This window comes from Callorhinchus milii, unplaced genomic scaffold (genome assembly GCF_018977255.1).
Source record: "Callorhinchus milii isolate IMCB2004 unplaced genomic scaffold, IMCB_Cmil_1.0 Scaffold1002, whole genome shotgun sequence".
Taxonomy (NCBI): domain Eukaryota; kingdom Metazoa; phylum Chordata; class Chondrichthyes; order Chimaeriformes; family Callorhinchidae; genus Callorhinchus; species Callorhinchus milii.
Genome location: NW_024705743.1, coordinates 1 through 25,323, shown reverse-complemented (window position 1 = coordinate 25,323; position 25,323 = coordinate 1). Strand labels below are relative to the sequence as shown.

The following is a 25,323-nucleotide window of genomic DNA, read 5'->3' as shown; positions in this document are numbered from 1 at the left end:
AACACAGAGAGTGAGACATTGGTCCAGGGAGGCAGGCTGTGGTGGGAGACATGAGTCCGTTACCCTCAGCCCCTCATCCACAGGCAGTCTCAGACATTGAGCAAAGCACAGAATTGTTAAAAATCACTTTATTGATGTTTTATATACAAATGTACAAGTTCAGACACCATAACGCAGGCAGTGGCCACAGGTCAGACTCTGTCACTATTAGACCTTTCAATGTCTGAACCTTATTATAGATGGCAATCAGCCCCCGGCCTGCACCAACAGCAACCCTACCCCCGGGAGCCTCAATCTCATCACACTACCCCCACCAGCCTCGATCTCACACTGGCCCCCACCCCAGACATCCCTCTCACACTGTCCCCCTGACCAACCCCCCACACCCCACCCCCGTTGCCATGGGCCCCTGTCTCTGTGGGTGACACATATTGAAAGACTGTGAATGGATGAAAGTGTTTGCAGTAGAAAAGGTGTAGGCGTTAGGAGCTCTGGGCCAGTTTCCGCCTCTTCAGTCTCTCTCGCCAATCTGCTGGGAGTGCTTCAAAGTTAGCATTCTTCTCAGCCCGGCCACTGCAGGAGGGAAACACACAGACACGTTAGGGATCGAACAACAACAATAAATTACAGCAAAAATTGTAAGGCAAATTGAGGCAGAGGAATAGAGTTCGAGTGTGGGGGCAGTCAGTGGGTGTGTGAGGTCCAACCCAGACCCCTCCCTCTCCAATCTCCGCCAACTCCTATACATTGGCCATGCCTCACCCCCAGCTCCCTCTCCCTCTCCCCTGTGCTGACCTGACCAGCTGCTGGGCTTTCCACTCATCAATGCGTTTCTGGGCCAGGATTCCCCTCTGCTCCTCCTCGCTGGAGCTGGAGTTCTCATCCTCGTCCAGTTCCCGCTGGATACTCTGCCACTTCTTCACCAGCGACGGCATCTTCGTTTTGCTCTTTTTGCTCTGCAGAAAAAAAGGTTCAGCCACGCAGATTACACCGTCCCCCCACAGTACAGCACACCATACACCGCACCCCCCCCACAGTACAGCACACCATACACTGCCCACTGCACCCCCGCACAGTGCAGCACACCATATACACCACCCCCACAGTACAGCACACCAGACACAACCCACACTGCCCACTGCACCCCCCCACACACTGCCCACCGCACCCCCCCCACACACACTGCCCACCGCATCCCCCCACATTGCACACCGCACCCCCCCCACATTGCACACCGCACCCCCCACCACACTCTCACGCCGCACACCCCCACAGCATACTCCCACACTGCACACCAAACACCCACACGCTGGACATCATACACCCCCACACTGCACACCCCTACAATACACATCACACACCCCCATACCGCACATGTTGCATCCTCACAGCACAACATACATCCCCACAACACTCCCACAGCACGCCATACACACTCACAGCAGTGGAGTCCTGGTACGCACTGACATCCACTCCCACCCTCACCCCCCACAGAAAAGGTGTCAGTATACCTTGTCTTTCTTCATTTTTTTGCTCCTCTCGGCTGGCTGTGGTACTGAGGGTGGCTCCGGGGCAGAGCAGGGCTGCTGACCGGCCTGGATGGATGTGAGTTGCTGCTGTGGGAGCACAGATGTTACCGGCACTGGCACCAGCTTTGTTGGTGGCAGAGTGAGAGGGAGGGGCTGCACCGGCACAGCCTGGGGCACCGGCGGCAACGATACCAACGGCGCAATCACCTGGGGACCTGCAGGACAACAAGCAGCGTCACACACACCGGCCCCCATCCCCTGCTGGCACAGGCCCCGCCCCACACCTAACCCAGTACACACCCTGCCCCCATGTCTTGCCCAGCACAGCCCCAACCCAAGCCTGGCACAACCCCAGCCCCACCCAGAACCCCTAGCCTGGCACAGACCCACCTCGCCCACAGCATAGACCCACCTGAGGCGGTCGCTGACTGTGTGTACAGCACGGCACTACTCCCAATGGTGACTGTGCGGGGGATGGGTGTGGAGTTCAGCAAGGCTGCTTTCCTCTTGATGCCTTTGGCAGTTGGGAGAAGCAGGAGGGGTAGAGAGACGGGATTGCTCTGTAACACAACATTCACTGCAACTATTCCACAGGGAAACCATCACTCAACTCTGTATATGTCCCAGTGTGTGTGTACCCCGGTGTGTGTATGAGTACCCAGTGTGTGTGTGTGTATATACCCAGTGTGTGTGTGTGTGTACCCAGTATGTGTGTGTGTATACCCAGTATGTGCGTGTATGTGTATATACCCAGTGTGCGTTCGGCTCTCACCTTGCTGGGAGCTGCAGACTGAGTGGCAGGGAGAGGAGGCAGTGGGAGGAGAGCTGCCCTCTCCAGACAATCCTCCTCAGTGCCTGGTGCTGGGGGCTCCTTGGTCTCCACTTCCATCTCCACTTCCTCAATATCAGCGTCGTCACTGGGAGGGGGAGGGGGAGGTGGGGGAGGGGGTGAGGAGGGTGGGGGTGGGGGAGGGGGAGGCAGATCTAAGGGTAAAGGAGGCTGAGGGGGCAGTGGGGGGAGGGGAGGAGGGACTGCCTTCCTGGCAGGAGCAGGGCTCTGTTCGGCAGATATCTCCGTGTGCCCAGCAACTGATACAGCATAACAGTGAGAGGTAAGGAATCCGTGCCCCACCCAATGACCATCCAGCCCCCCATCACCGCCCGGATCCCAACATCCCATCCCCACTGTAAACCCATCCAATCACTTTATCCCAAGTAGGACCGAACACCTCACATCTGGGAGGAAAGTGGGGGTGGTCGTGATGCTGAACTGGCTCCAGGTGACATGCCTGGCAATGGAATGTCGGCATCGAGCCAGCACTTGTGGCAGTCTCGGTAGTCTGGTTCCTGAGCCAAGCAGGTCTGCAGTATTGCTGGGCACTCACTGCTGATGACGGCACAGCCCGGCTCGTCGGCAGGACCTGGAAGGGCAGTCCAGTCACTGGGGGCAGGGAATCCTCCCACTCAGCTGCTGCATCCAAAGCCCTAACGGGCAGGATGGTCCCAGCTGGATAAGCAGTGGGGAAGCTTGCCGGGCAGCAATATCAATGGTCTATGTGGTTTTAGCTGGTTAGACTCCAGCAGTTACCCCAACTCTGGGGTCCCCAAGCCTTGGCTCTTGCCAACCTGCACTCAGTGGAGTCCTGTAGCTCAGTGGTTAGAGCACTCGCTTTGCAAGTGAGAGACCTGAGTTCAATTCCAGGCAGAGGGCCAAACCTTGGGCAAGTTTCCTTACTCCACACGGAGCCTAATAATAATCCCTCCAAAACCAAAACAATAATAAATTGGTCATTTTCAATCTACGACTGTTTGTGGGACATTGCTGTGCGCAATTGGCTGCCGCGTTCGCCCTCAAATATACAGTATATTCTGTGAAGCGCTTTGGGACGTCCTCCCGACGTGAAAAGCGCTATATCAAATGCAAGGATTATTATTATTATTCTTTCCAGAATGAGGTAAATCGGGTGTGGCCCTCCAGGGAGAGAGTGTGCATTCCATTGCGACAGTTTATCTCTGGGATTTCCATGTGTAGATGGGATGCATGGAAATTTTAGCTTGGTTTGGATACTCCAAAGCGCATGGTGATGGTTTCTGCATGTGTCAAACACCCACCCGGCTGGCCAACAAAACAAAAAAAACACACGGGTTTCCTGTGACCGGGGCAGGTGGGGGGTGGGTGGGAGAAGAGAGAGTGCGCAGTGGGATGTGCTCACCTGTGGCCTGGCTCAGGGGGTTGGAGCTGTCGTTTACTGCCCCACTCTTACCCACGTTTGCTTTACTGTCACTCTCAGCCGGATCCTCCTCGTCCTCAACATCCGGGAACTCCCACTGCGAGGCTCCCGTCTGCTCGTTTAGATAGAAATAACGGCGGTGCTCCCTAGAGCATGACAGAAAGGACACGCTTACTACACGCAGGCAGCGACCACACACGTGCAGGTAAGTAACGCTGCCACACACAAAGCCAGGCTTCGCTGGTGGGAAGCGGTGCTTCCCAGCGCATGGCCCACTCCGCTCTCCTAGCAATGTAGGGTAGCGGAGACAAGAGAAAACACTGGGTGAGGAGTTAAGAGATTGTGGGGGTTGGGGGGGAAATTGGAGCATAAAATGTTTTTTTATATTGAAAAAAAAGGAGAGAATTTGGATTTAATTGTGGGGTTGGGGGAGGGCCACACTGAGCCCAGGTAAATATACCAACAAGAGTTCAATTCCACAAAGGCACGAGGCCAGGTATCTGAAACCTGACCATCTAGAAACAAAGGAAGTAAATCGATAATGAAAAGAGGCACAAACTCCAAGCTGAAAAATAAAACAGCAATTTTTTTGTTTAAGAAATAAAAACGATGCAGGTAATGTTTATAGACAGTAAACTGGAATGTAGGAAAAGAATAATTCTGACCTGCTCGCCCCCAGAGATATCTTCCTGGTCTTGTCCAGCGATCATCGATAAGCCTCTTCCCCTCGTGTGCGGCTGGCTCGAGGACTCCATCTCCGAAATTTGCAGAAAAGCGCAGACATTTCTGGCAACGCGCTCTCCCCCCTCCCTCCCCCTTTAGCCACTCAACTCCCTTACTCACTCTCTCTCACTACACGCCAGGCTAGATCCTCAATCAACACAACCCTCAGCGAGAGAAAAAATAATCCAAATTTGGGTTCACATTTTAGTGGCTGGGTCCAATTTGTGGCTTGGAATGGAATGATCCACCTGCTGGAGCTAGCCTAGCGCCGCTCACAGCTGCCAGTCTGTAACTGCTGTTGTCACGTCGTCATGTGGAGATGGGGAGGGGTCACAGTTCAGTTGTCACGTGTCAGAGATGAAAGGTGATAAAGTAGAAGAGTGCGTACCTGTCCCAGTGGCAGGACCAGCCCTTTGGGGATGCATTAGATTCATAGTGTTTAATCTGACAGTCCGCTTCCTGCAGTTTGCGTTTGAGGTATTGGCCATTCAGTGCTCCTTCTCGCCAGTCAGTGATTCGAGTCTGAAAGCAGAGATTTCAGTCAAAGGCTGTGCTGCCTTCAGACACCAACTCAACACGAATAAGAATAATAATCCTTACACAGCGCCTTATCATGTCATTAAGACAACAACAACAACACAATTCCATTTATAGAGTGCCTTTCACGTTGGGAGGACGTCCCAAGGCGCTGTACAGTTGGGTCAGGACCCGAGCGGGGGGGAAATGGTCAGGATGAGGGGAGGGAAGGGAGGGAGCGAGGAGGGGGTAGAGAGTCGAGAGGGGAGCTGAAGGCTGAAGGTCAAAGAGAAAGGTCTTGAGACCGGCCTTGAAGGAGGAAAGGGAGGAAGCGGCGAAGGCACTGGGGGATAGAGTTCCAGAGCCTCGGGGCTGAAGGTCCGGCCACCGATGGTAGGGCGGTTGGGGCGGGGGATGTGGAGCAGACCGGAGCCAGAGGAACGGAGGGTACGGGCAGGTATGTGGGGGGATAGTAGGTAGGAGAGGTAGGAGGGAGCGAGGCCGTGAATGGCCTTGTAGGTAAGGATGAGGATCTTGAATTCGATCCTCTGGGGGATGGGGACATCTCAAAGCGCTTCACAGAATATACTGTAAAATGAATTGACGGTATTTTGTGGGCAAAACGCAGCAGCCAATTGCGCACAATGAGAGATCTGCCATATTCATAACCACCCCACAATCACCGAGCGACAGCCCGCCCCCTCCCCCTACAGTGGTCAGGCCTCTAAACCCAACCCCCTTGGCACCCCTCCCCACATAGGAATCAGATGGTCAGACCTCGATCTGGAGCAGTAGGAAGTGGAAGTTGGAGATGTTCTGCCTGTTGATCCCAAGAAACTCGAGTTTGCTGGAGAGGGTGTTTGCCAGCTCAGCGATCTGAAACTGAGAACAGTGAGCAGTCAGCACCAGCCTGTCCGTCAGCCTCAGCGCCCCCGCCGTCTGTCAGCCCCCAGGCCCCCCCACCACACCCTGTCTGTCAGCCCCAGGGCCCCCCTCCCTTCTGTTAGCCCCCGTGTCCCCGTCTGTAAGACCCATCCCCTGCCGGGCAGACCTTACCCGGTCTGGCAGCCCCCCGCCAGCCTCTTCTGTGAACCCCATCTCCATCTGTGCTGTCCCCCTTCCCATCTGAAAGCCCACACTGCCCCACCCCCCCCGGCCCTGTACACGCTGACCCCCCCAGCCCTGTACACGCTGACCCCCCCCCAGCCCTGTACACACTGACCCCCCCGCCCCCGGCCCTGTACATGGTGCCACATCATCCTGTACAGTGCCACCCACACAGACCATCAGACTGACAGGCAATTGCTCACCTTGAGTTCACGCTTCTCATCCTCTTTTTCTTCCAAAGGCGGCTTTGGAACAGCTCCTTTTTCTGCTGCTCCCTCTGTGTCTGACTCCGTCTCCACAGGGTCAGTGCTGAGCTTCTCAGGGACTACAGGCAACAACAGCGCACCTCAGGCCCAGGACAGAACACAGAAAATGGTGGAAGGGAAGGGAATTGGCTGAAGTGTAGACATTTGTAAATAAAGCTACACACTTCACAAGTCACAACTGGTGGACTGTGGACGGACAGTGTAGAGGGAGCTTTACTGTGTCTAACCTTAGCCTGGGCTTGTGGACGGACGCAAAGTGTAGAGGGAGCTTTACTGTGTCTCTAACCCTGACCTTGGAGTGTGGACAGACAATGTAGAGGGAGCTTTATTATGTCTCCAACATGTCCTGGGCCCTTTTTGGCTGAACTTTCACAATAGCTTCCCTGGGGCCCCGGAGCTGTTTTGCATCACACACTGAGACTGGGGGTGGTGGGAACGGCAGAGAAATGAAGGACTCACCAGTTTCAGGGCAGAGCAGGCTGTCGGGGGTGGAGGGGCGCTCTGCTGATTCACACATGCTGTTACGCTCCGGGCTGAGGATGCGAGTAAGCGCCTGCCACTTGCCCTTCCTGTTCAGGTTCTTGCTGCTGTCTGACACCTGCCCCTCCTGCAGGACTGTCTGGCTGGAGTCGGAGCGTGGGCTCGAGCCCGCCACGCTGGCATCACCCTCCTCGAGGGCACGGAGCTCTGCCTGTCAACACACAGAGCAGTTAGCACAGCGCAGACAAACAGCGCCACCTCACCTCACAAACTGCAGCACCGCACAAACCACACAACCTGGCAGAAGCAGGCCTCCCTCAGGGTGGTTACGTCACCAGCCTATTCCACCCCCTCACCGCCCCGATTGTGTACTCCCTGCTGCTGACGTGGCCGTGTAGTCTCTATGTTCATGTCTTACCTTCTTCCTCTCAAGCACTAGCTCCAGCTCCCTGGTGTACTCCTCTTCCTTCTCCTCCTCTGCCTCCTCCCCACTCTCCTGGGAATGTGGCCCTGTCCCCGTTCCGCTCGGCTGCTCCTCCTGCCCACCTTCCTCTTCGCCCTCCCCAGCACCGTCCTCTTCCTTGCCTTCTTCCACCTCTTGGTCTTCCTGACAGATGACTTTCTTCCTCCACTTCTCCTCGGCTTTCTTCACCTCCTCAGGAATAAGCGGAGCCAAGAGACAGGCTGCTACACCCACCTGTTCCTCCTTCTCACTGGCCAGCGCGAAGATACCCTCGTTTACATCCTACACAACCACAGGGCACATTAATTAGCACCTCTTGAGGGCCACAGCATACCCTTGACTGTAACCTGAGATAGAACAGTGTAAGTCTGACTGTGCACAAATGGCTGATGCATTTGCCTGCAAACAGTAAAACCTGTGTAGTGCTTTGCCAGGACCTGATATTAGAACAATGTCAGACAGACTGTACGATGTGAACTCAGAATAGCTCTGAACCACCGAAGCTGCTCCACCCACCTTTTTCTTCAGGGGGCGGGTGTCTGGTTTTGGCACCGGCTGCTCGGGCAGATACACCGCCGGGGGCTGGTAGCCAGACTCCACGTCCCTTGCCGACAACACCGCGGAGCTGAAAGACAAGACAGGGTGAGATGCTCCTCTCCTGTGTGGCTCTTGCACAGGCTGTCGCCAGGCTTTGATGAAAGATCGCAACAAAATACGAAGCGCGGCATTTTACACCTGGGTACTGAACCCCAGGCTCCGTGCTCAGTATACACGACCTGCCAGGGGACCCAACCATATCCAGGAGCCCTCACTCCCTGACCCCCACATCTCCTCTCTCCCATCCTCACCTCCGACTCCATTTGTGAGGAACTCAGACATGAGTGAAATTCAGGTTTCCCTGCCACAATCCCCCAGCCCACCTCGCGGCCCCAAAACATGGCTTCCTGACAGCGACCATCCCCACTTCCGACTCCGCCCCCACGCAGCCTGCCCTCATGCTAATCCATCCCACCCTCACCCCTATTTCAATCCCCTTCCCAGAGCTTCACTGCCTTCTGAATGGACAGTGACTCTGACACCCTGGCCGACATAGGAGCAGATTGAAGGCTCTCAGCAGTGAGTGTGTTACACACTAAAGCCCTGTTCCAAAGCTTTGACTCATGTGTAAATCTAGCTGGTGGAGGTGAGAGAGGCACGTTCCTCTAGCACAGGCTGAGGCTCGGACCTGGGATTCAGCAGCTGATGTACAGGAGGCAGCCCTTGACCTCATGTACTCACTTGCCTCCTGCCTTAGTCTCCGCTGAGGGAACGGTTCTACGCAGTGTACAAACCCAACAAGCAGCAAATGCACTGTGCCCACAGCAGGGGCCCGGGCCGGATACAGACACCACAAGAGATTTCCATACTGAGGCTGAGCCTGACGCACAGTGGCCACGCGTGGACCAGGGCTCAGGTTAGCAGCAGGTTCCAGCATTCGCCGACTTTTCACTTTTCAAAAACAAACATTTTACAGCGATCCTGCAAGCTTCCCAGAACACAGAACACAAAGCAAAGGTTAGAGGGTGGAGCTATGGAAAGACCCGGCCGGCACAGTAACTAACACAACTCCAATTCCAGGCCTGAATGCTTGCACCGAGCGGCACTCACCTGTCCTGGTAAGGCATGCCTTGCACCTGTGTGGCCAGGTCCTGGGGCAGCTCCCACGTCACTTCGTTGCTCTGAACGTTCCAGTAATAGTAGCAGCCGGTATTCTCATCCCACACCTCCTGCCAGTCACCCATCTCAACATTAACTACACAGAGAGCAAGGCATACATTAGTTCTTGTGCACACCCAGCCCTCCGCACCAGCGCTCACACCCAGCCCTCCGCACCAGCGCTCACACCCAGCCCTCCGCACCAGCGCTCACACCCAGCCCTCCGCACCAGCGCTCACACCCAGCCCTCCGCACCAGCGCTCACACCCAGCCCTCCGCACCAGCGCTCACACCCAGCCCTCCGCACCAGCGCTCACACCCAGCCCTCCGCACCAGCGCTCACACCCAGCCCTCCGCACCAGCGCTCACACCCAGCCCTCCGCACCAGCGCTCACACCCAGCCCTCCGCACCAGCGCTCACACCCAGCCCTCCGCACCAGCGCTCACACCCAGCCCTCCGCACCAGCGCTCACACCCAGCCCTCCGCACCAGCGCTCACACCCAGCCCCCTGCACCAGCACTCACACATAGGCAGGGGCAGATTAACAGAAGTCTACACCAGCGCTCATGTCTGTGAGACCCACATTTCTTTTGTCTAGCAAATTCTTATGTTCTACTGTTGTTTGTTTCAAAAACAAATTAGATAGATTTCTGTTGGAAAATAATATGTGGGGACACCGTATATTGTTTGGGGCATAACATGTCAAGTGACTGCCAGCATGGTAGAAGGCGAACTGGACGAACCTTGGTCTCCTTTCATCCAGCAAATTATGTTCGCTCACAGGCTGAGCGGGCAATGACATGTGCTGCAGGCAGGCTGCCTCAATGCATTAGCCACAGCCTCAGAAGGCCACGCTGCATCTGCTCCTGACATTAAGCTGTTCACGGCACAGCTCCGGTATCCAACCCAGGGTGACAGTGTGTCACTTACCTCCAGCCAGCGAGTACTGAGTGTCATAATGCCAGTCAGCTCCAGTGCCTGTGGCTGCCACACCGCTCTTGCCCGTGCTGTCGGTGGCACTGGCTGTTGGTTTCTGTGCAGTTGCTGGTTTGGGTTCAGGCCGCGGAGGTGTGGGAGTCAGAACCGGGGATGCCGAGGGTCTGGCCGGTGTTTCAGCAGCTGGTGGGGTTGGGGCTGTGATTGCATCAATCTCCTAATCCCAATTATAAACAGATGGTTTGAGATTCTACAACCAGCTACACCCCACTCCACATCACTACATCTCCATCGGGAGGGCCACAGCCCACCCCACCGTCCAGGGATCTCTCTTCCCCCCCCCACTCAGTGTCCAGGGGATTCTCCCTTCTCTCCCCACCCAGAGACTTGCACCGTCCCTCCCGCTCCCCACTTAGTGTCCAGGAGGCTCTCCCTCTATCCCCTCACCGCAGTGTCCAGTGGGCTCTCCCTCTCTCCCACCCCTCAGTGTCCAGGGGCTTCTCCCTCTCTCCCAACTCTGTGTCCAGGGGGCTCTCCCTCACTCTCTGCCCCCAATTTCTGGAATTCCATCCCCCAATCACTCCGCCTTGCCCCCTCCTTAGCCTCCTTCAAGTCCCACCTCAAGATCTTCCTCTTTGACCATGCCATTGGACACCCCCCCGATCCCAGCTGGAGTCTGAGATGATGTACACTGTCCAGCACCTTGGGACGACCTCCCAACGTGAAAGGCGCTATACAAATGTAATCTTGTTGTTGTTGCAGTGACCAGGGGGCTCTCCCTCTCCCCTTTCAGTGTCCAGGGGCTCTCACTCTCCCCTCCCCCCATCCCCAGCAGTGGACTCCAGGACTCTCCCCCACCAATTGAGGAAGAAGAAGAGCAACAAGGTCACAGCTTTCATAATCAATCGATTTGACGTCTCTGGGCTGATCTCCACCGTTCAATCAACCCACCAGCTGTGGCCCGATACATGCCTGGAAACATTATCTCACAGCTCTGACACAATAGGCAAAGGTTGCTCAGAGGTTCAGAGTAAAGCACACTCAGCCCTGGTCTAAGCATCGTTAGTTATGCAAATGTCAGAGCCGATGGTTTTACAGACTGTATGTACGTACAGGATGCCTAGGTCAGGCCAGAAGGAGATGAAGAAGCCACCATTGGCACATATTCCGGTCACTGTACTGCATTCAACAGTAACCCCACCCCAGAAATCATCACACCCAGCAGACAGCATGAGATAAATGAGTTGACACAGACACCCCATTCTACAGATCCAGCTCGACTTTCAATTCTCACCGCCATGAAGTTGGCCAGTGTGCTATCAATGTCCGCAGGTTTGCTGGCTGCTGATTCCACCTCCTGCACCTCTCCACTTGCACTGTCCTCTTCATCACTGTCTGCATAAGCTCCCAGCAAGCCCAGCCCACCTACAGGAGTAACACAGCATTTTAGCACTGTCTAAATCAAATTCTCCCGTCTCCCACTTCTCGGTGTTTACACTGAACACACACAGCTCCCTGTTCTCAGCGTGTACAACAACAAAATCACATTTGTATAGCGCCTCTCACGTCAGGAGGATGTCCCTAGGCGCTGGACAGTTAGGGTTTCGGACCCGAGCTGGGGGTCGGGTTTGGGGAGGGTGGAGGAAGGTGATTGAAAGTACGGTCGAAGACGAGGGTCTTGAGATGGGTCTCGAAGGAGGCAAGGGAGGGGGCATGGTGGATGGACGGCGGGATGGAGCACCAGAGGGTGGGGGTAGAGTGGCAGAAGGCCCGCCCAACAATGAGGAACACTGCACGAGATGGTGCGAGGGCTGGAGAAGAAACCATTTATGGAGATGAAGTGGAGGCGGTGTGAGAGATACGATCTGAACCAATCAAGGACAGAGCTGTGGAGGTTGAGGTCAGAGGAGAGGTGGTGGAGGAGGATAGAGTGGTCAATGGTGTCGAAGGCAGTGAAGGTCAAGGAGGACGAGGAGGCAGAGGGAGCCCTGGTTGAAGATGGACAGAATGTCATTTGTCACTTTGACCTGGGCTGTTTCTGTGCTGTGGACCCAATTGGAGGGGTTCATGAAGTAGTGGCGCGAGAAGGAGCAAAGCTGGGAAGCAACGACTCGTTCTAGGACCTTGGAGAGGAAGGAAAGGTTGGAGATGGGGCAGTAGTTTGAGAGCAGGAATGACCAGGTCAGGGAGAGTTTTTTTTAAGGACTGGAGTGATGATGGCTGTTTTTAAAGGGGTGGGAACAGTACCAGTGAACAGGGAGAGGTTTATGAAGTCTCTGAGTAAAAGGGGCAAGGAGGTGGAGCTGGAAGGTAAGGAGAGGAGTAGGATAGTGCACACGCAGCGCCTCCCAGTGCAAGTGATGGACAAACTCCTGATCTGCATTTACTACTCCATCTTTGGGTATTTCACCTCCTTCATTCTGTATACCGACACAGACAGCACGAGAACAAAAACGGTCTGTGTTACAAACAGGAAGGTGAGGAACAAAACTCAATTCCAAGGTGAACACAGTTCTACTACTCTACCTGTAGGCCTCGTAGCCAAATCCTTCACGGTCCCGTTGTTGGTCCTGGTAAAATCTGGATTTGTGGCTCGTTGCTCAGCCACATCCTCTTGGTCATCTGCAGAAACAAATGACTGTTAGACCTGCAAGCAAGTCACAACCTCAGCCGGCGTGCGAGCGAGCGAGCGAGCGAGTCTGGCCGTGCGAGGCGCACAGTCACCATTACAGGAAGTGTCCAGGGAGTCCTGCGGCACATTGGTCCGGGCACTCGCCTCACAAGCGGTTTGATTCCCGGGGAGGGACGAACATTACTCCACACCCCTCTGTTTATTATCCAGCAGGAACCCGGGGGTTAGTGGATTGGCAGATCGCATTTCCGGGAATAATAATTACTCAAAAATGATAATAATAATCGGGTCACTGCTGTAATTGTAGCCCAAAAAGTAGTCACTACACTTAGGAGAATATTCTGTGAAGCGCATTGAGACGCCTCAATTACACGATAAGGCGCTGCATCAGATACAAGTATTACTATCATAATCAGTGAACTCCCCCCCCACCACCCCCCCAGGCCCCCCCCACCCCCCACACACCCCTCCGGGCCCCCACACACCCCTCGGCCCCCCCCACCCCCCCCCCCCCCCCCCCCCCCGCACACACCCCCCAGGCCCCCCCCCACACACCCCCCCCACACACCCCCCAGGCCCCCCCCCCCCACACACCCCCGGGCCCCCACACACCCCTCGGGCCCCCCCCCCCACCCACACACCCCTCGGGCCCCCCCCACCGGCTCCCCCCCACACACCGGCTCCCCCCCACACCCCCCGGACTCCCACCCCCCGCCTCACCCTCGGCCTCCGAGCCCGAGCCGCCTTCCTCTCTCCGGGGCTCGGGGTGGAGTTGGAGGATCGGCCGCCGCCGGTTCTGCTGTCCCGTCATCCGGGTCTTCTTCCCCATAGGGAGTCGCCCCCACCTCGGGCCTCAGACCCCCTCCCCCTCCCCTCCCGCCTCGGGCCTCCCCCTCCCCTCCCGCCTCGGGCCTCCCCCTCCCCTCCCGCCTCGGGCCTCCCCCTCCGCCTCGGGCCTCCCCCTCCCCTCCCGCCTCGGGCCTCCCCTTCCCCTCTCTCTCGGGCGGCCCCGGGTCTCTCTCTCTCGGGCGGCCCCCGGGTCTCTCTCTCTCGGGCGGCCCCGGGTCTCTCTCTCTCTCGGGCGGCCCCGGATCTCTCTCTCTCGGGCGGCCCCGGGTCTCTCTCTCTCTCGGGCGGCCCCGGGTCTCTCTCTCTCTCGGGCGGCCCCGGGTCTCTCTCTCTCTCGGGCGGCCCCGGGTCTCTCTCTCTCGGGCGGCCCCGGGTCTCTCTCTCTCTCGGGCGGCCCCGGGTCTCTCTCTCTCTCGGGCGGCCCCGGGTCTCTCTCTCTCGGGCGGCCCCGGGTCTCTCTCTCTCTCTCGGGCGGCCCCGGGTCTCTCTCTCTCTCGGGCGGCCCCGGGTCTCTCTCTCTCTCTCGGGCGGCCCCGGGTCTCTCTCTCTCTCGGGCGGCCCCGGGTCTCTCTCTCTCTGCCGCTCGGGCGGCGCCGGATCCAACTGGAAAATTCTCTACGTCATCACGTAACTGCGTGCTCTCGTTGCGCGCCGACGTCATGCAGTACCCGGAGAAACTCGCGTGAAGGCTCCGCCCCCCTGTCCCCGGCACTGCAATACCCTGCGGCAGACTGGGCCAATTGGCGGCCCACGGGCCGCATTCGGCTCGCCAACCATAATATATCAATAAAAGGCGAAGCACTGCAGAAGCTGGAAATCTGAAATAAAAACAGAAGTGTCTGGGAACACTCAGCAGGTCAGGCAGTATCTGTGGAGAGGGGATCTAACGTTTCGGGTTGACGACTTTTCGTCAGCGACCTGAAACGTTAACTCACTTTCCTCTCTCCATAGATGCTGCCTGACCTGCTGAGTGTTCCCTGACACTTCTGTTTTATATTTTATGTTATAACTTACACTGTTGTCCAATGCATAGGTGTGAATGACCCATGATCATCAACCTGAAAGAATAACTAATTTTCTTCTATCCATAGATGCTGCCTGACCTCCTGTGTGTTCCCAGCGACCTCTGTTTTTATTTCATAAAATATCTATGTTCGGCGATTCTTTCAAGAAAAGTGTGGGTAGGAGGGGTGTCCAGAACCCAGCATGCCCTGAAGTGTCAATCACTTTCAAACCGATAACAGGATAGAAATACAGACAGGGAGAGAGATACATACAGAGGGGATATTAAGTGTTTTTGGGGGTCAGCCGGGTGACTGACACATGCGGAAACCCATCACTGTGTTAAAAGAGTATCCAAACCAAACTGAGAATTCCATGCATCTCACCTACGCATGGAAATTCCAGAGATAACCGTTCCACTGGAATGGAATGCGCAATTTCTCCATGGAGGGATGCATCCTGATGGAGGGACGCATCCTGATGGAGGGACGCATCCTGATGGAGGGACGCATCCTGATGGAGGGACGGATCCTGATGGAGGGACGGATCCTGATGGAGGGACGGATCCTGATGGAGGGACGCATCCTGATGGAGGGACGGATCCTGATGGAGGGACGGATCCTGATGGAGGGACGGATCCTGATGGAGGGACGGATCCTGCTTACCTAAGAGTATTAGACACCGATTGGCAGGAGCCGAGGCTGGGGGATCGCATAGTGTGCGTTGGGGTAACTGCTGGAATCTAACCAGCACATAACTTGCCATTGATAGCACTGTCTGGCAAACTTTCCCGATGCTATACAAATGTAATTTGTTGTTGCTGTTGCTTGTCCAGCGAGGACCACCTTACCCAAGGGCTTTGGCTGCAGGAGCTGAGTGGGAGGATTCCCTACATCCAGTGACTGAGACCAGTCCAGGTCCTGCCAGTGGGCCGGGCCGGGCCGGGCCGGGCTGTCCTCAGCAGTGCCCTAGAAGACTATGGACCCACTTGGCTCAGGGAGTGGACTGCAGCCCATCACAGAGTAACGGTTTGATTATATTCCAGTGCCGCCCATGTCACCGTACAGCCAACCCAGGCCCTGGGGGGGGGGGGGGGAGACGCTGCTGATCGCTCCCCCAAAGAGAGTCGGTCAGTAAGTGCTGACCTTCAGCACTCCCATCCCAACACGTGTGGGCGATGGGGCGGAGAGAGAAGGGGAGGAGAGAGGGTGGGGGAGGCTCCGGGGACCGGCCAGAGAGCTGCTGCTCACCGCCCTCCCCCAGCACCAGCCCTGCAGCCAGAGCGGCGCTACCGGTGCCAGTCCCAGTGCCGGGGGGCGATGCCTCGCAGCCGCGGCAAGAACGGCAGCGCCCTCCCCGAGGCGGCCCTGGAGCCGGGGCTGAAGGAGATGAAGGAGACGTGGAGAGGCGCGGCGGCGTGTGTGGGGGTCGCGCTGCTGTTCCTGATGACCAGCGCGGTGCTGTACTGGCAGTTGGCCGAGCAGCCGGGCCGGCGGGGGCAGCCGGGGGAGGTGGCCGCCAGGCGCTGGCTGCTCCGCGGCGGCTCCAGCGGCCTGAGCTGGCGGCCCGGCTCCCACTCACTGTGGCTCCAGGCGCTGGAGGGGCGGCTGGTGGCTGAGCTGGAGCTGGGGGTCGGGGGCCCCTCCCCCCCCATGGCCAGGGACCTGTGCGCCTCCAACAGGAGCCGCTTCTGCTCCCACTGGGAAGGCGCTGAGCTCCACATCTCCTCCCACCTCCGCTCCGCGGCCAACACGGACTGTTACCGTGTGGCCTGGACACCGCGACACTGCCGGGCGCGCATTCAGGTAACCAGCACCTCCTCACTGACCCCAGGCCGAGGTCTCCACAGTGTAGTGACTGTCCCACACCAACAGTCAGGAAGTCAGTGACTGGAGACTGCGTATCGGAGTCTCTCCTCCAGTGGAGTCCTGGAGCTCAGGGGTTAGAGCACTCGCCTTGCAAACCCGCCGCCTGGGTCCCTCTCCAGTCAGGGCGGAACCTGGGGCAAGTGTCCTCGCTCCGCACGCTGAATAATAATCAATAATCCCTCCAAACAAAACAATAATAAATTGGTATTTTCAACCCACGACTGTTTGTGGGACATTGCTGTGCGCAATTAGTTGCCACGTTTCGCCCACAAGTATACGGTCAATTCACTTGACTGTCTATTCTGTGAAGCGCTTTGAGACGTCGAGAAGACGTGAAAAGCGCTGTGTCAAATGCAAGGATTATATTATTGAATGTGAAAGGAGAAAGTTTGTTTGGGGTGGTAGGACCTTTGTTGTCCACGTGAGACCCTGGCTCACTGACTTGCAGGGTCCCAGACCTGAGGTGTCACACCTATGGTGTGAGTGAGCCATCGAGCTGAGGGAAGACCCGGCCCTTTAACACGCAAACATTGTAAAATAGTCAGCAACAAACGGCAGCTTACAGTAGCCTGGTACCTGGGTGGGGAGGGGGGGCAGAGAGAGAGAGGAACCTTCAACATCTCCGTGCAACATAGACAGGGGCCCCTGGTGCAGCTGTGCGTGTGAGGGGCCCCTGGTGCTGCTGTGTGTGTGAGGGGCCCCTGGTGCTGCTGTGTGTGTGAGGGGCCCCTGGTGCAGCTGTGTGTGTGAGGGGCCCCTGGTGCAGCTGTGTGTGTGAGGGGCCCCTGGTGCAACTGTGCGTGTGAGGTGCCCCTGGTGCAGCTGTGTGTGTGAGGGGCCCCTGGTGCAGCTGTGTGCGTGAGGGGCCCCTGGTACAGCTGTGTATGTGAGGGGCCCCTGGTGCATTGTGTGCATGAGGGGCCCCTGGTGCAGCTGTATGCATGAGGGGCCCCTGGTGCAGCTGTGTGCGTGAGGGGTCCCTGGTGCTGCTGTGTGTGGAGGGGCCCCTGGTGCACTGTGTGCATGAGGAGCCCCTGGTGCAGCTGTATGCGTGAGGGGCCCCTGGTGCAGCTGTGTGCGTGAGGGGTCCCTGGTGCAGCTGTGTGCGTGAGGGGCCCCTGGTGTAGCTGTGTGCGTGAGGGCCCCCTGGTGTAGCTGTGTGCGTGAGGGGCCCCTGGTGTAGCTGTGTGCGTGAGGGGCCCCTGGTGCAGCTGTGTGCGTGAGGGGCCCCTGGTGCACTGTGTATGAAGGGCCCCTGGGGTAGCTGTGTGCGTGAGGGGCCCCTGGTGTAGCTGTGTGCGTGAGGGCCCCTTGGTGTAGCTGTGTGCGTGAGGGGCCCCTGGTGCACTGTGTATGAAGGGCCCCTGGTGTAGCTGTGTGCGTGAGGGCCCCCTGGTGTAGCTGTGTGCGTGAGGGGCCCCTGGTGTAGCTGTGTGCGTGAGTGCCCCTTGGTGTAGCTGTGTGCGTGAGGGGCCCCTGGTGCACTGTGTATGAAGGGCCCCTGGTGTAGCTGTGTGCGTGAGGGGCCCCTGGTGCACTGTGTATGAAGGGCCCCTGGTGTAGCTGTGTGCGTGAGGGCCCCTTGGTGTAGCTGTGTGCGTGAGGGGCCCCTGGTGCACTGTGTATGAAAGGCCCCTGGTGTAGCTGTGTGCGTGAGGGGCCCCTGGTGCACTGTGTATGAAGGGCCCCTGGTGTAGCTGTGTGCGTGAGGGGCCCCTGGTGCACTGTGTATGAAGGGCCCTGGTGTAGCTGTGTGCGTGAGGGGCCCCTGGTGCACTGTGTATGAAGGGCCTCTGGGGTAGCTGTGTGCGTGAGGGGCCCCTGGTGTAGCTGTGTGCGTGAGGGGCCCCTGGTGTAGCTGTGTGCGTGAGGGGCCCCTGGTGTAGCTGTGTGCGTGAGGGGCCCCTGGTGTAGCTGTGTGCGTGAGGGGCCCCTGGTGTAGCTGTGTGCGTGAGGGGCCCCTGGTGCACTGTGTATGAAGGGCCCCTGGGGTAGCTGTGTGCGTGAGGGGCCCCTGCTGTAGCTGTGTGCGTGAGTGCCCCTTGGTGTAGCTGTGTGCGTGAGGGGCCCCTGGTGTAGCTGTGTGCGTGAGGGGCCCCTGGTGCACTGTGTATGAAGGGCCCCTGGTGTAGCTGTGTGCGTGAGGGGCCCCTGGTGTAGCTGTGTGCGTGAGGGCCCCTTGGTGTAGCTGTGTGCGTGAGGGGCCCCTGGTGCACTGTGTATGAAGGGCCCCTGGTGTAGCTGTGTGCGTGAGGGCCCCTTGGTGTAGCTGTGTGCGTGAGGGGCCCCTGGTGCACTGTGTATGAAAGGCCCCTGGTGTAGCTGTGTGCGTGAGGGGCCCCTGGTGCACTGTGTATGAAGGGCCCCTGGTGTAGCTGTGTGCGTGAGGGGCCCCTGGTGCACTGTGTATGAAGGGCCTCTGGGGTAGCTGTGTGCGTGAGGGGCCCCTGGTGTAGCTGTGTGCGTGAGGGGCCCCTGGTGTAGCTGTGTGCGTGAGGGGCCCCTGGTGCACTGTGTATGAAGGGCCCCTGGGGTAGCTGTGTGCGTGAGGGCCCCCTGGTGCAGCGGTTAAATGGGGAAGGCCTCCCCAGGAAACTCACGTGGAGAGAATGTGGTGAGGAACAGAGAGAGTGCTAAAGATTTCAAACCAGTTGATGTGTGTAGACACTGTTCAGGTTCTTGTGACTGATTAATGATCTCAATCCATCACAAGGTCGGTCTGAGCTGCAGGATTGGGTTTTTGAGAAAATCTGTTGTGGAGCTGGTAAGTTGGTCACCGATCCTCTTAGTGGAGTCCAGTAGCACAAGCGAGAGACCTGGGTTCGATTCCCGGCAGGGCGAAACCTTTGACAAGTTTCCTTACTCCACACGCCTGATAATAATCCCTCAAGAAAAAAAAAAAAAATTTGGTCAGTCATAACTGTTTGTGGGATCCTGCTGTGCACAATTGCTGCCACATTTCGTGCACAAATATACAGTCAATTCACTTTACAGTATACCCTGTGAAGCGCTTTGAGATGTCTAGAAGACCTGAAAAGTGCTATATCAAATACATGGATTATTATTTATTATCATATTAGCGCCCGCTTTGGCTCTGTCCCGGCTGGGCAGGCACCACAGCTCAACTCCATCCTGTCCTGAATCACATGTTCAAGCTTTGGCCAGAGGTCAGGGCTGTGAGCACTGACTGCTCAGTGACTCCCTGGTAACCCCCAGAGCCATGGCTGAGGGATGCGGTTGGATTATGGAGCTCATGCCAACAGCATTTGATGTTATTTCCTGATGTAAGTGTTGATCGCTGCTGCGGAGATTTAGCCGTGATCAACATTCCACAGGACATAAAGCTGCTGCTCAGTCTCTTACACTGTTTGGGGCTCAACTACAGCAACTGTGTTTCTGAGGACAATCCTCTCCCCCCTCCCCACCCCCCCCACCCGCCCCCCCCACTCGGTGATTGGGAGCCAGTGCAGCCTGGCTCGGACGTGTGTGATGGGGGATATGGAGTCTTGTGCATGAGAATCCAGACAGCGGAGTTCTGAATTCATTGTATTTTGCGTATGGTGGAGCTGGGGAGACCAGCGAGGAGGGCAATGGAAAAGTCCAGCCGGGATGTGACAAAGGTGTGGACGAGGATTTCGGCTGCTGTGGGTATGAGATACGGATGGAGGTGGGCATTGTGGTGGAGGTGGAAAAAAGCATTCCTGATCAGGGAGCGGTTATGGGGTAGAAAGGAAAGCTGACGCCTAAATTGGGCACAGGCTCAGTGAGCCTGAGGGAGAGCCGGGGAGGTTGAGGAGTTCGGACCCGCAGGAGAGAAGACATTGACCAGAGCCAAAGAGTATGGCTTCTGTCTTGCACTCAGCTGCAGGAAATTTGCGCTTATCCAGGCCTTGATGTCCGTCAAACAAGCTAACAGGATGTCAGCAACTGGGAGGCGCAGCCAGAGAGAGAAGTAGATTTGGGTGTCATTCGCATAGATGTGGAAGTTGTCCCCATGTCTGCGGATCACATTGGTTTAATGTCTCGTGAAGGTCGGCACCTCTGACAGTGCAGTCCTCCCCCAGCACAGCGCGGGAGCATCAGCCTGGATTGTTCAATGACCATGTTCTCTGTACAAGACTCAAGACAGTCCGAGAGCAGCAAGTGGTGGTGGCCAGGGACAGAGCGCAGGCTGGGCAACGGCTAATGGCAGCTTGTGTTTCAGGATTGCTTCTCCATGGTGAATGTCTCGTGGTTTGGGGGAGCGAGCCTGCGCTCCCAGCACTGGCCCATCAACCGTGCCAGCGCCTCGTCCCAGCCCTTCCTGATCAGCGACCTGCAGGAGCAGCCCAGTGGGTTTGGGTCAGTGCTGGAGGGGTATTTCCTGGGATCGACAGGTGAGCGGATATCCCGGCTGGTCTCACTGCCGAGTGTCAGGCAAAGTCAGAAACAAGTTGTGTTGTTACAGGTGGGAAGATCTCACAGCTTCTCAGGAATTCCTGTCAAGTGGATTTGTTAAAGGCAGATCGTGTCTGACAAACCTCATAGAATTTTTTATGAAGTGACTGAGAGGGTGGATGAAGGTAGTGCAGAAGACATAATTTATCTAGATTTTCAAAAGGCATTTGACAAAGTGCCACATGAGAGACTTATAAACAAAATAGAAGCCCACGGTATAAACGGACAGTGGCAACATGGATCCAGAAGTGGCTCGGAGACAGAAAGCAGAGAGTGGTAGTAAGCAGTTGCTTTTCTGACTGGAGGGAGGTGTGTAGTGGTGTCCCTCAGGGGTTGGTATTGGGACCAATGGTCTTTCTGATCTATATTAATGATCTGGACCTGGATATAGAGAGCACAATTTCCAAATTTGTAGACGATACTAAGCTCAGAAAGGTAGTTAATGGTGAGGAGGACAGCACCAGACTCAAAGAGGACTTAGACAGATTAGTAAAATGGGCAGAAACATTGTCAGATGAGATTTAATGTGGAGAAATGTGGTGTTGCATTTTGGTAGGAAGAATGGGGAGAGGCAATATAGGCTGATGGTACAATCTTAAAGGGGGTGAAGGAACAGAGAGACCTGGGGGTCCACATAAGCAAATCTCTGAAGTTGGCAGGACAGGTAATAAAGCTGTTGAAAAATACTATATTTTATAAATAGGGGCATAGAATTCAAAAGTCTGGAGGTTATGTTGAATATTTATAAAATTCTGGTTAGGCCTCTGTTGGATACTGTTCAGTTCTGGGCACCGCACTTTAGGAAAGATGTTAGGGGATTGGAGAGGGTGCAAAGGAGGCTTACAAGGATGGAAAAAAAAAATTTCACCCAGTGAGTTATCTGGATCTGGAATGTATTACCTTAAAGGGTACTGGAAGCCATTTTAATAACAACTTTTAAGAGAGAAGTAGATGGATATTTGGGGAGGACAGGATTCTAGGGCTATGGAGAGAAAGCGGCCAGTGGGATTGAGTTGGAAGCTCTTTTAGAAGCCAGGACAGACGCAATGGGCGGAATGGCCTCTTTCTGTGCTGTATGATTCTATGATTCTATGAAGTGTAGTGACTGCTTATTACACAAACATTGTAGCTGCTTTGAGGTGAATCATCGGTTTATAATGTAACCAGCAGAATGTGGTGCCCACATGTGCTGTGTTAGTGCCCAAAAGCGTGTCTTTGTTGTGCTCACACGCCTGTCTCTCCACTGTGCTCACACGCCTGTCTCTGCGCTGTGCTCACACGCCTGTCTCTGTGCCGCCAGGTGTGGCAGTCCTGCTGGACGGTGACTTGCCACTACATCTGTTGATTGAGCGGGAGAAACGCTTCTGCCTGGAGCCCCGGCCCGACGTGGCACTGAGTGCCCTGCGTTACACCGTGTGTGTCAGTCACAACATCCGTTCTGTTCACCAGGACGTAGGCTCACTGCTGGCCAGGGCGCCAGCCACAGCCCCCCACACAGCGCTGCTGGGGTAAGCAGAAAGGTGGAATGAGTTGTAAATTTGTGTTGTATTGTGTTCCCTCACTGTCCACTGCCCTCCCCTCCCCTCCATCCCTGTGAGACTCTGAGCTTCCTGTTCTCACCTCTCACTCCGCTCCCAGACGCCCTGTGTGGCGATGGCCGCCAGCCACAGACAGCACCGATGAACTGAAGCGAGATCTGAGATCGTTTATCAATAAACTGAAGAAGCACAAGATGCCTGAGGGTGTGCTGGAGCTCAGCGAGAGCGCGACACTGCGCTCAGCACAGGTCCGTGGCTCTCTCAATCACACACACTTTCTCACTCACTCTTTCTCATACATTCCCGCTCTCACACTCACTCTCTCTCTCACTCTGACACACTCCCTCGCTCTCTCACTCGCTCTCTCTCTTTCTCTCTCTCTCTGGCTGGCTGTGTAGGAGCTGTCTCGGCAGTGGCGCCGGAGGAAGGGGACATTGCTGTGGCAGGGCCTGGGTGTGGCCATCACTGTTTCTCTGTACAGCAGCATTGACTCAGCTCAGTTCTTATCCTCGCTGCGGGAGGGACTCGAGGGGCTCTGGCTCTCTGTCTGCTCCCCGGCCCCCGGCACCGCAGTGAGTCTGGCTTCCATTCTGCTCGTTAGTCATCCTGACAGCACTGGCCGACCAGCAGCCAGAGAACCGTGTGTCACTGGCATGTACCAGGGTGTATCTGGCGTGTGTTGGGGTGTACAGGCACTGGCAGCATCAGCATCCATGTTTGCACACTCCATGTCACAAGCCAGTCAGGAACCTCAACTGTTCTTTCTCCCCCATATCTGCGCCATGACCCGCTCTGCCTTCTCCACCTCCGCAACATCGCCCGGCTCCGTTACTGTCTCACACTGCAGGCCCCCGAGACCCTCATACACGCCTTCACTACACCGAGGCTCTACTACGGAAACTCCCTCCTTGTCGACCTCCCCAACTCTTCCCTCCACAGCTGCAGATCATCCAGAACTCTGCAGCTCATGTTCTCTCCCGCACCAGGCTCTGTGACCCCATCACCCCCACCCTCGCCTGGCTCCCCATCCCTCAGGGGATAGAATTCAAAATCCTCGTCCTCACGTTCAAGACCCTCCACAGCCTTGCCCCCTCCTACCTCTCTGACCTGCCGATCCCCTATCATTCCTGTCCACTCCCTCTGCTCAGCAGGCTCCGGCCCTCTCCAGGTCTCCCGCCCGATCTGCCCCACCATCGGGGCCGGGCTTTCAGCCTCTCTGCCCACACTCTTTGGAACTCCATTCCACAATCCCTTGGCCTCGCTCCCTCTCTTGCCTCCTTCAAGGCACGACTCAAGACCCTCCTTTTCAACTATGCCTCCAGGCGCCCTCCTACCCGCTCTGCCCTCCCTCATCCCAACCCTGACCCCCCCCCACACCCACCCTTGGGCCCTGATCCCCAACTGCTCAACGCCTTGGCACGTCCTCCCCATGTGAAAGGCACTTTGCAGATGTAATGTCGTTATTGTAACTGGTGTGTATTGGGGTGTGACCGGCGTATATTGGGGTGACGGGGTATTGCAGTGACGGACGGGGTGGTGGGTGACATACGTGTGTGGGTGGCAGGCTCCGGTGCTGATGAAGAGGAAGGGGAAGCTGGTGGTGAAGCTGAACGTCAGTAACCCGGCGGCTGTCAGCTGGTACCTGGGTACCGTGCGTAGCTTACAGCGGAGGCTGGGGGCTGCCTACACAGTGCTGGAGGGGGGGGAGAGCAGTGGCTACAGCCCAGGAGCCCAGCACTGCCCCCACAGCCCTGCCCACAGCCCAGCACTCAGCACCATTGCCGCTGCCATTGGATCCATGAACAGCGTCACCGCAGCCACAAGGTAGTAATAATAATAATCCTTGTATTTGTCATAGCCTGATCTCAAAGTGTTTCCCAGAATGTACTGTAAAGTGGATTGACTGTATATTTTGTGGGTGAAACGTACAGCACTGCCCTGCACAGCCCGGGACAACACAGGGCAGAACAGCAGAGTACGGTATGACACAGCACAGTATGACCAGTACAGCAGAGATGCACTGCAGGGCAGCAATCCCCTGAGAGTGTGGCACTCCCAAACAAGTTCTCTGTATTGAATACTGGTGAGGGTGATGACACCTCTGTGGGGAGGGGAGTCAAAAGCAAACCAATGCACAAGGGGACACAGGGAAGAGTGTTACTGCCATTGTCATTGGGGACACAACAGTCAAAGGGATAAACAGACGTTTCTGCAATTGCAGATGTGAGTCTCGCATGGTGTGTTGCCTCCCTGGTGCGAGGGTTGAAGACTTCATGGAATTGGTTCCCCTTCTACCGGGGGGAGGGGAACAGCCAGCAGTCATGGTCCAGGTTGGGATCCATGACATGGGGAATAAAAAGACTGAAATCCTACAGGGAAAGTATCAGAAGCTCGGGAAAAAGTTAAAGATTAGGACTTGAAAGGTGGTGATCTCTGGATTATTCCCAATGATTCATGCAAATGGGTATCAAAACAACAGGAACAAACACATGGCTGGAGAAATGGGGTTCAGGTTTGTGGATCATTGGGACCAGTTCTGGGGTAGATGGGATCTGTACAAGGTGGATGGGTTACACCTGAATAGGGCTGGGACCAATGTCCTCGCACGAAGGTTAACTCGTGCTGTGGGGAAGGGTTTAAACTAATTTTGAGGGGGAAGGAAATCAGGATGTGGCATCAGAGAGGACAAACAAGTTACATAGAGGGCTGGAAGAGACGAACAATGCAATAAATAGTGCGGAAAAAGGAGGGATTAGACAATGGAGAAATGCAGAACAGACTCGGTTGGTCTGAGAGTGCATGTGTGTAAATGCATGGAGTGTGACAAATAATATTGGTGAGCTGCGGCTCAAGTTGCCACATGGGGTTATGATGTAGTGGCAATAACGGAGATCTGAGTCAAACACGGGCAGGAATGGGAGCTGAATATTCCTGGTTACAATGTACTCAGGAGGGACAGGGAAGGGAAACAAGGAGGAGGGAGAGTGGCAATATTGATTAAAGACACTGTAGGGCCTGGAAAGGGACGATGTGCTGGAGGGTCCCAAAAC

General features: G+C 56.2%; 2 protein-coding genes across 3 annotated transcripts; one reads left to right on the top strand and one right to left on the bottom strand.

Moving 5' to 3' along the window:
- Positions 1 to 113: 113 nt before the first annotated feature.
- On the bottom strand, positions 114 to 13,469 carry fnbp4 (formin binding protein 4). Of its 2 annotated transcripts, XM_042346561.1 has the most exons (17): positions 13,300 to 13,469; positions 12,474 to 12,569; positions 11,242 to 11,372; positions 9,942 to 10,164; positions 8,963 to 9,107; positions 7,832 to 7,940; positions 7,271 to 7,597; positions 6,832 to 7,063; positions 6,310 to 6,431; positions 5,777 to 5,881; positions 4,872 to 5,005; positions 3,743 to 3,906; positions 2,302 to 2,618; positions 1,942 to 2,089; positions 1,512 to 1,744; positions 796 to 956; positions 114 to 573 (listed from the first exon to the last, which is right to left on the bottom strand). In XM_042346561.1, exons 1-17 carry the CDS (start codon positions 13,406 to 13,408, stop codon positions 483 to 485), a joined length of 2,847 nt encoding a protein of 948 aa, XP_042202495.1. In that variant the 5' UTR covers positions 13,409 to 13,469; the 3' UTR covers positions 114 to 482. The 2 variants fall into 2 exon arrangements, with proteins under 2 accessions (XP_042202495.1, XP_042202496.1); XM_042346562.1 differs by lacking the exon at positions 5,777 to 5,881.
- A 2,280-nt stretch (positions 13,470 to 15,749) lies between these two features.
- Positions 15,750 to 24,488, top strand: si:ch211-236l14.4 (SITS-binding protein). The gene is made up of 6 exons (XM_007912368.2): positions 15,750 to 16,235; positions 20,503 to 20,674; positions 22,036 to 22,243; positions 22,374 to 22,521; positions 22,672 to 22,845; positions 23,838 to 24,488. Exons 1-6 carry the CDS (start codon positions 15,750 to 15,752, stop codon positions 24,099 to 24,101), a joined length of 1,452 nt encoding a protein of 483 aa, XP_007910559.2. The 3' UTR covers positions 24,102 to 24,488.
- The last annotated feature ends 835 nt before the right edge of the window (positions 24,489 to 25,323 follow it).